This window comes from Malaya genurostris, chromosome 3, assembly GCF_030247185.1.
Source record: "Malaya genurostris strain Urasoe2022 chromosome 3, Malgen_1.1, whole genome shotgun sequence".
In the NCBI taxonomy this organism is placed as follows: domain Eukaryota; kingdom Metazoa; phylum Arthropoda; class Insecta; order Diptera; family Culicidae; genus Malaya; species Malaya genurostris.
Window position 1 is genome coordinate 15,579,146 of NC_080572.1, and position 10,097 is coordinate 15,589,242.

General features: G+C 34.4%; 2 protein-coding genes across 2 annotated transcripts; one reads left to right on the forward strand and one right to left on the reverse strand.

Moving 5' to 3' along the window:
- Positions 1-450: 450 nt before the first annotated feature.
- On the forward strand, positions 451-1,016 carry LOC131437667 (ATP synthase membrane subunit K, mitochondrial). The gene is made up of 3 exons (XM_058607162.1): positions 451-630; positions 686-776; positions 845-1,016. The coding sequence occupies exons 2-3, from the start codon at positions 690-692 to the stop codon at positions 914-916; spliced, it is 159 nt and encodes a 52-aa protein (XP_058463145.1). The 5' UTR covers positions 451-630; positions 686-689; the 3' UTR covers positions 917-1,016.
- Positions 1,017-1,353: 337 nt separating this feature from the next.
- On the reverse strand, positions 1,354-2,991 carry LOC131437666 (high mobility group protein 20A). The gene is made up of 2 exons (XM_058607161.1): positions 2,233-2,991; positions 1,354-2,179 (listed from the first exon to the last, which is right to left on the reverse strand). Exons 1-2 carry the CDS (start codon positions 2,411-2,413, stop codon positions 1,458-1,460), a joined length of 903 nt encoding a protein of 300 aa, XP_058463144.1. The 5' UTR covers positions 2,414-2,991; the 3' UTR covers positions 1,354-1,457.
- Positions 2,992-10,097: the final 7,106 nt, after the last annotated feature.

A 10,097-nucleotide genomic window follows, 5' to 3' on the forward strand; every position in this document is an offset into this window, starting at 1 on the left:
ACCAAGAGGACAGTCTAAAAATTGTAGTTTTTGCAGACATAACACCATTTGTGTTAAGCCACTCACTCTTAAAATACGCGAGCTCACTAACAAAAAATAGAACCTGTTGCTACAAATGGTTATTAAAACTTTTAGACTGATCTTGCGAATAGTAACATAAAAACGAGTTCCTTCGTTGAACTCAAATTTAGGGTAACTTTTTCTAAGCGTGTAATCTTGAGTACTGTCATTTTGTCTGGTAGTCAGAGATGCCAGGTCTGCAGATTTGTCTGTAAATCTGCAGATTAGGGGTATAGTGCTGCAGACATTTTTTGTTGTGCAGACTTTTACAGACTTTTAAAATTCTCGCAGACTTTTGCAGATTTTTGAAATTTTCACAGACTTTCGTCTATATTTACAGACTTTTGAAATTTCCGCGACCTTTTTTTTTTTTTGCTCACCAAGTCAGTTTTGCGTGTCATACTTTATATAGAAATTGCTGCCAGCAAGACATACTTCTGACTGCAGATTTTTTTTCAGATTTACAGACCCTGTCTGCAGATATTTGAAATTTTTACCTGGCATCTCTGCTGGTAGTCAAACGATTGATCCCATTTGTACCTAATCTAGAAAAGAAACACATTTCTAAACGTAAGTATTCTCCAAATCTAAATAAAATTGCATAATATACTTGATCTTTCTTTAGCAAAATGGCTGGTGGTGATCACGTTGACGATGCTCATCTGAAGGGATTGTCCAAAATCTTCAACAGCGAGACCGCGAGGGGACGAGCTAACGTAAGTAGTACTAAATATTAGGTTACATTCGATAGTAGAAGATGATCGAATATCAATCATAATTTTAGGTCGCCAAAGCTACCTACGCTGGAATTGGTTTGCTGATTCTGTACTTTACATTAAAACCTTCTAAGAAGTGAAGTGCTAACAAAGCATGTTAAATTAAAAGTTTTTCAAAATCTTGGTAGGATTACGATCAAAAAGTGAAAAATATATTATGCAACAGTGCTTCAATTGAAACTTATGTTTTATTTTTATTAATACATACAAAGCAAAGTCTTGGCATTACATTCTTTTTGTGGAATTTGGGTATTATGTTTTAACCGAATTCACAACTTACGATTCTACTGACACTAAGAATCTTCCCAGGTTGGGAATCGAACATACTTTAACTGGCTTGTAAGACTACAAGTAAGATCAATACATATATTATTCTACATTAAAGCTTTGCACCCTATGAGCACTCCCGCATTGGTATGTTTGTATTTTATGATTTCAACATTTATCTGATATGCATTGCTAACGAATAAGAAGCAAGACTTTCAGAGGAATTGATGACGTGATTTATACAACACAATTCAATTCTTCGAACACATGATTGTTTATTCAGGACAAAAAAAACTAAAATACGATCGAGAAAATTTTAAAACCTACATGCACCTCATTAGACTCAAAATCAGTTTACGCTGCCAGGTTTTGTAAATCCAGCTTACGAATTATGTCCTTTGCTTTATTCAGTGTGTGACCATGAGTACTCGATTTGGCCATCTGGTGCAATTCAGACATGTACTTGTCGATGTTGTCAACAGTGGCCCCCTTCTTTTCATTTCCAATCGGTAGCGCAGCTAGTGCTGACGCCAGCACCGATCTTAATTTATCAAGATGATTTTTCAGTATCAAATTTCGATTCTTTAGACTATTTGTTTCGTTCTCCAGTTTCTGTATTCCATTGTCCATATTCTCAACATGCTTTTCGAGTACCGAATTCTGCTGTTCATAGTCTATATTGGATTTCCGAAGCATCCTAAGTTCAGAATCAATGACTTTGTTATGTTCCAAAAAATCATCAGTAAAAATCGGTATTTCATAATCTCCCACTCGAATTTCCCGCTTGTCGTCTTTTCCATTTAGATAGGCACCGGTCGTATCAGAATCGTCATCATTGAGTTTCAATTTTTTGCTGTTGTTGGTGACAGATTCATTGTTATTCTGTTGCTTGTACTCCGAAACCTCTCGGTGATAACGTTCTCTGTCGGCTTCAGCAGCTTCCAGAAACGGCCGTTTTACTTCTTCCGTTAGTGTACCCCATTCTTCTGCCAGTAATTTTGTTATTTCAACAGATGTTAATGTCGGATTTTTAAACCGGAACAAATCTCGATTTTCGTTAACGTAACGAACGTACCCTACGGATAAGCTTTTTTTTATTTACAAATCTTTAATCTATTATTATAATCACCTGTCAAGGGATGTTTAGGAGCGTTCGCATCCTTGGCACGTTTATTCCGTTTACGCTTGGGGACAGGTTTTTGTGGTGCCTGTTGTGGCGGAGGATCAGAAAATTTGGACCGTTCCTTACCATTACCGTTTTTATTCTGTTTTGCATTTGGACTATTTTCATTTTCTGTAGATTTGTCCATTTTTTGCAGACTACTTAAACTAGAACTACTATTTCATATGAAATATATATTTCGTAAGCGACAAACAAGAAGATTTATAGACAAAGCCTACAGGTCGTTGATAAACAAGTAAACAGTTTTGATTTTAGAATTTGTGTAGAAAATTTGAAGGTTGGTACCAGCGTTGCCAGGTTGAGAGATTTATCTGCTAAAAGTCAGATTATCTCTCTTCGCCAGACTTTCTAAAGCAGCCCTTACACGAGACAATATTATTGTCAATACAAGGAGTATTGACAATACTTTTGATCGTGTAATGGAAACTTCATTGGATTGACGAAAATATTGTCAAAAAATCAAAACTGCTCATCAATCCGACAATACTTTTTCTCCAGAGAGGAAACTGTCAAATATGTACAATGGACTCTTCTCTCAATGTTTCAATGTTCAGTTGCAATATTTGAAGCTTCAAACGCTTGATTTGTTCGAAAAATGCGGACTCAAGTTACCAAGTCAATTGGATTGACGGTATTGACAATACTTTGGATTGACAATAATATTGTCACGTGTAAGGGCTGCTTAAGGCTATGAACCATTTCGCGGTTAATTTTAACTTTTGGTTAAAATCTGACACTCGAGTGGTTAATTCGATGTTGTCAAAAATAACCCTGCTCGAGAGCATGGCTATTTTTGACAGATAGATAGTTATTTTCCAACACTGAAAAAAATCTCGCAATGAAAATTCTAATATTAATTCTTTAGTTGAAATTATTTCCAGTGGAAAATAAACCCAAATAACTTTCCGTCCGTCAAATTTTGAAATGGGCCACAGTTTTAGTCAAATTTAACTACTCGACACCAAATAACCACTCAAGTGTCAGATTTTAACCAAAAGTTAAAATTAACCGTGAAATGGTTCACAGCCTAAAGCTGTCAACCATTTCGCGGTTAATTTTAACTTTTGGTTAAAATCTGACACGTGAGTGGTTATTTTGTGTCGAGTAGTTAGGCTGAGGCAAAGACATCATATTAACAAGATATCCAGCTTTCACATTTCACGAACAAATCATTGGCAACACCCTTTTTTGTGAACATGGCGCCCTCAGGCGAGTCCGCATCGAATCTCATACATAGAAATAGGAAAGAGAAGTGACAAATTCGTGCGCGCCAAAATAGCAGCACTGCGCACCCATACAATTGACATGATATGTTGAATGTGATGCCGTGCGATGGCGTTGCTGAACTGAAGATTTTTTCGCTCCAAGCTGACAGGGTCTGGCTGAGGCCAAAGGCTGTGAACCATTTGGAGGTTAATTTTAACTTTTGGTTAAAATTTGACACTCGAGCGGTTAATTTGGTGTTGTCAAAAATAACCCTGCTCGAGAGCACGATGTAGGGTATGTAGGGTGATCACGTTTTTCTATGTGTTAGTGCGGTTGTCAATTTATTTTGGAATAACAATGTATGCAATTATATCTTTGTACATACTTGCGATACGGATTTCGTTATTTAAGCTTTCCTTGGCCAAGCTTGTGTTCAAGTTTTGTATGCAAGCACTTAATTTTATAGCGTTAAGTTTCTCTACCATTATTACCATTCTGCGATTTCGGTTGAAGCGATATACTTTTTCTCATTATCAATGGAGTTCATCTTATATAAATTAGAAATTAATCTTAAGTATTCAAAATTTACCCTGGGGTAGTTGTCAATTTCTCAGGTGAAACGACATAACATGGAATTTCATCCGAGCTTGCATGACACAAGATCGGAGCATACCAATTAAAACTTCAAATCGTTTTATGGCACTTTTTGCCTTGCTCTCTAGCAACAACCTGCTTCTAGCATGCTACGCGTAGGACTGAAACGTTAGCTATAATTTCGCTTCTATTTATAGATTCGCGTGCTTCCAACGCTTCGCTTTTGCATCGATTGACCAATCAGAGCGATGCTCTCTCTTTGATGTATCGCTTACTCTTTCAAAATCGTCGTCTATGGCAGGGAAATCCGGTATGTCGGAGATTTTTAGCAGACAAAATACGACACTGCTCGCTACTAATCAAAATTTCAACCATATATAATTGAAAATACGTGGCTTGAAACATTCAAATCGAAACTTAGAAATATTTCCAATCAAATGATGTAATAATATAAATAATTGATACAAAATAGACTAAGCTGTAAGTGTTTAAAACCTCACCACATTTCTACTTGTATTTTTACTTGAGTTTCTGATTTGCACTCCTATATAGAAAATAAAGATGTATTCCGCATCAAAAACATTATAAATGTTTTGTGTTGCTCTCGTTTCATTCATTTAACGTTGATTTCAACACTATCGATGAATGTAAATTTAATGGATTTTATTCTATCCTAGAGAAGACCTGCCGCTTTATCCAACTGAGCTACAGCTGTATTCGAGTTGGTCATGCATTTTTCCCCATAATAAATTACACATTTGTGCCATTTTACAGATATTACAAACCGTAGAAGTTTATTTTAACGGTTTGTAGAAAGTGAAAAATTATCTTCGTGTATGATGTACAGTTGGGACCAAATAATATAATTCGACGAACTAATAATTACTAAACCGAACGTGTAGATGTAATCCAAAACTCTGAATTGGCCAGGACTATTCATAAATTCAATATACAAATGAAGCAATGAATGTAATCACAATGTAGATTTATGATAGGTCACCAGGTATTACTGTTATATTTGGTATAAAAAATTGATGTTATTTCCCATAGAAGATAGAGCTACTTTAAATGTGGCTTAGAATAATCCAGTTGGGCTGATACCAAGTTTATTAAAATGTACAATTTGAGCTCACCAATGAAAATAAAAATTTTCAGAGAATGTTTCACTTTTTTCAATCTCATTTGTAATAAATGTTTATAGTGGTAGCACTGTGTAATTAAAATCAGCATCAAGCCGTTTTCCTTTTTAGTGAATTAAAGTGTAACCAAAACAGATTTGTTAAATTAGTATAAACTCGAAAGTGTGTTTAGTTTTACGCGAAGAATGAACTGTTGTGTTCCACACTATGGTCGCACTAAGCACTTCTATCCAAACTTGACTTTTTCCGGTTTCCAAAACATCCTGTAATACGTCAACAAAGGATTCGATTTTGCGTTCAACATGAGATATTTCGTGTTTTGTCACCAAAGCTCAATAAATTGTTTTTAAGCGTTAATATATAATAAATATGCATACACCAAAACATTTTTCATGTTTATTTCGAATCAAAAGCCGAGTCTGAAAATTTAAATTTAATCAATTTTTTTTCTTATCATAAAGTTATTAAAAAATCTGTAAATATGGCTACACTGTAGCCGATACGTTGGTTTTTTGCTAGGACAGGACCTGACAATTGTTAATCCACTTTTAGGACCAATTTCGGACCAGCTCGTGATTGGTTGAAATTGACATAAGCAAGTACAAGTTGTTGAAATCAAGATTACTGCAGGGTGGTAGAAAAAGTGTTGTCAGTATCGTCGGTAACAATGTAGCTTGATATTGGATATTTTATTTTTCGGGTCATCTTTTCAAAATGATTGATTTCAATAGGATTTAAGTTCAATTTGTTTTTAAATCCTGTCAATGCGGAAAGTATACGAGTACATTTAACAATCACTGGATGATACAAAGAGAAAGCCTGAAATCACGAAGTGTGATATGGACGAGAATATTGATTTTGTTGGTTGAGAATAGCACCCAATCTTTGGATACTTCTGTATGTTATTATTTTTCTCAAATACAATATGTTGAATACTTTAGTTAATAAAGCTGCAAAAATTAATTACCCAAAATTGAGTGTTTTGGAAAAAAATTTATTAAGCTGCTTCAACTAAACGTTTTCTTCAAAACAAACATCTGATCAAAATGAATCCAGAGCTATATTTTTGACCGATATAACATTTGTCTAAGTGTTTTCAAATGATGAATAATTACATGTTATAAGGGGAGAAAGTTTTCAGAATGAACAATTATCTCTACTGGCAACAGTGATCGCGAGACATTTATTATTTACAGCAGGGAGCAACCGGAATAAGAAGAGAAATATTTTTCTGGAAAAAGAAGCCAGTTGTCTGGTCCTGTCCTAGGTTTTTTGTTCCACAGGGCGAAAATGACAAGAAGGATGATTTGGAAGGAATAATAAGAAGCCAGTTGTCAGGTCTTGTCTTAGGAAAAGACTTAGTCAATTCAAACCAGAGATGCCATTTATACAGATTTATCTGTATTAAGGACTATTCACACATACCCGGTCCGGTTCAGTGCACGGATACTGATATTATTTCATTCGTTTTCTATGCGCGCATTCACACCTATCCGGCACCGTACCGTTTCAGTGCAACTCGCCGTCAGTGTAGCGTCCATCCGGCAAACACAAATTCGTCGTCACCGATATTTTTTAATTTTCACTGAAGTTGGTATGTCACTGCATTTGCTGTGCCGGAACGGGTACAGCACGGAAACAGAACGGAAGGATTCCGACAAAAAAAAACACTGATGGCGCACTGAAAGGAACTTTCACTGAACCGTCACGGAGCTGAAGTGTGTGAATAGTCCTTTATACAGATTTTTACATGGTCATACAGATTTAATGCAGATTACACATTATATACAGATTTCCTCAATTTAACACAGATTTATACACACGGAACCGCAAATCAACCTAATTTTAAGTACATTCCACCCAATTTGGGGGTTTCGTTCAATAACCTAATTTTAGGTAGAGTGGCTCTAGGTAGTTTTCGTAAGACACGTGCAAATAAATACTCAAAGATGAGTTATATTTACTCTATACACGCAGAGAAATTGAGCATGTTTAAAATAACAAAACAGTTAGTAGTTTTTAAAATTTGATTTATATTAATTTCAAGCTAGAATATGATTGTTACAAACCAATTTCTCCCTTCAACAAAAACAATGATCTCTGTTTGATTTGAATCAAAATTTTGGTCCAACCAAACAAAAACTATAATTGTTCTCGCTGAGTTTATTGTTGAAATAAACTAACAATTTTTTACATGTCAACCAAAGTTAAGTTAATGTTTTCGGCAATGTCCTCGTTGACTCAATCCAGCTATACCTTCATATCAAGAAAAAACTTGGTTCAATTTATCTATGATATTATTTGTGTAATAATATAACTAAGTTTACTGTTTAAATGAACCGCGTTAGTTTTATATCATATAAACCAGAACATGTTTTTTCTCGCGCGTATAAACCACTGCATTTATGTCTCCCGCGTAAGAAGTTTGCTTCTTTCATTTCCTAGGAGGTTTGCAACAATTCAAGTGTATGTATTGATGATTAAGTATATTTTAAAAATTTGCATCATATTACATAATACATTTTCTTTACAAAAAATATTTGATGCAGGTTCTCGTTTTGGCCGGACTGATGGAGCACCGAATCGTTTGGATGCTATAAAAATAAAAAAACAGGCCTTTACTGCGGTATGTGAATAATTCGATCGAGTAGCAACGGAATGACGAAACGATCAAATGTCTTAAAAATATTCTAAATTGAAAATAATTGTTTTCTAGAAATTATTGAACCAAGATATATCGAAATAAAAGTAGTATAAAATATAACCATGTAAATTAGTTTGAAAGAAATCATTTTATTTTTAAAAACAAACAAAAATGTTTAATTTCAACAAAGAAAAGCGTTAGTTGAAATAGCTAAATTTAAGGTAATTTATTTCAACTAAAAATTTTGTGAATTCAAAGCGCATCAATTCCTAACTTTATCTAAAGTTCGTTCATTCATAAAAAATTTTCAAATTGAATTTACTGTGAAATTGTTTGTCAAGAAATTGACAGGAACGCACAAGTGAAATATTCGTTGCTTTTATCAAAATGTCGTTTGAAAGAAGCTAACACACTGAGTAAAATTGATTATCATGTTTTGTAGTTTCAAGCAGCAATATTTTCTTTATCAAACCAGATTTTCTTTTGTCACTATTTTAACAAAATAAATCGTAGCGTGAAACCTAAAATTGGTTATATCAAAAAAAATTTTCTCTGCGTGTAGTTGAGTCATATTGACTCAATTTCAAGTTAATACGGTTTACTTAATTTTAGCTTATTGAACGAAACTCTCGCTGTTGGGTGGTTTTGCTCTTTGTATTTTGACAACAATTGAAGGAGCGAATGAAAGGAAGTACTCAAAATTAGGTAAAAAGAAGTCAAATAATAGGTAGTTTTTATTTTCCGTGCAGATCTCACAAAAAGTAAGAAAGAAAAAAATATGCTTTTCTGTCTGAGCTATGTTTTAGTATTTTATTCCAGTGATGAGATAAAAATCTTTCAATCAACGGACAAATCACAAATTAATATGTAAATCTGTTGTGAGATCCATTTATATTATATGTTAAAACCAATTTGAACTGATATTCAAGGAAGTAATGGCACAGACTAACAGACAGGACACTCAAATTAGATTCTTCAATCATTTTAACGGTCATTTCGAATATTCCTTTATTTACTGTGACAGTACTCACATGTGTCATGATGGCGCCACGTTACCCTATCAAAAACATCCTGTCTGTCATCTAGACTGTGTTTATTTTTTTCATTCACCAACAGAGTTGCCATTCATACAGAATTACCTGTAATGTATTGATTTGTATACGTCCATGCGAATTTCATGCAGGATACAGATTTAATACATATTGCCAAAAATATACATAATTGTGCCTACTTCTCATCCTCCAACGCAATACAAAATCGAACCCGTTTTGTTACAATATTTACTTGCTTCTGGTCTGCCGCCACTTAATTTCGGGTGAAAACTACCAAAACAATAAAAAATATTCTAGATGAACAACGTTGAGTCAAATAAATGGTTACCTTCAAACATCGCGAAAAAGTTAAATATATTATCAACGTAATCCAATAATTTATTGTGACGATTCATTTTCAAATATTTTGATGAAATCAGGCATCCCTGCAAGCAGCTGATCGGTGTTGACAAACGAGGGGAAACCAACTAGTAAAAAAACTTTTACATAACACAAGGGGTGTACAGATAGTAAATAGTTCGCGCAGTACAATATAGGTGGAGCTAGCGCATCACGAAAAATTATTTTATATAAGAATTTGCTCATATTGTCATGTCTGTTAGTCTGTGGTAATGGCATCATGAAATTTTACTGTCAAACTGAGAGTTGTATGATCCGACTTGACGTTGCGTATTGTGCGTTGAAATTCCATGTTAAATTATGAAGTCAACAATTCCAAACTAGATAAACATATGGAATTACAGTTCAATTGTTTCGGATAAAAAAAATTATGTAGTTTCGTCGTTCAATATTCTTGTGAGCGCAGTAATGACTGATTGAATCTACCATCCTACAACCACAATATATTGGAATAACATCTTTTGGTATTATTTTGTTGTAAGAATTTTTTTTTTTGTTTCAATTATAGAGGTTTTAACACCTTAAGGTCATTCGCCTCTTCGGACCAGAAAATCTTTCTGGCCCTATGTGCGGGGTTGGGAATCGAACCCAGGTGGGCTGCGTGATAGGCATCGACTATCCCATCACGCTATACCCGTCACTCAACTCTTTATATGAAATGATACCCGAAACTTTCGACTTTCAAACAGAATAGTGATATCAATGAAAATTTTCTTAATCACATCACAATGATCGAAAGAAAGAGAAACTGTCACTTGCTTATACGCCCTTTTGAAA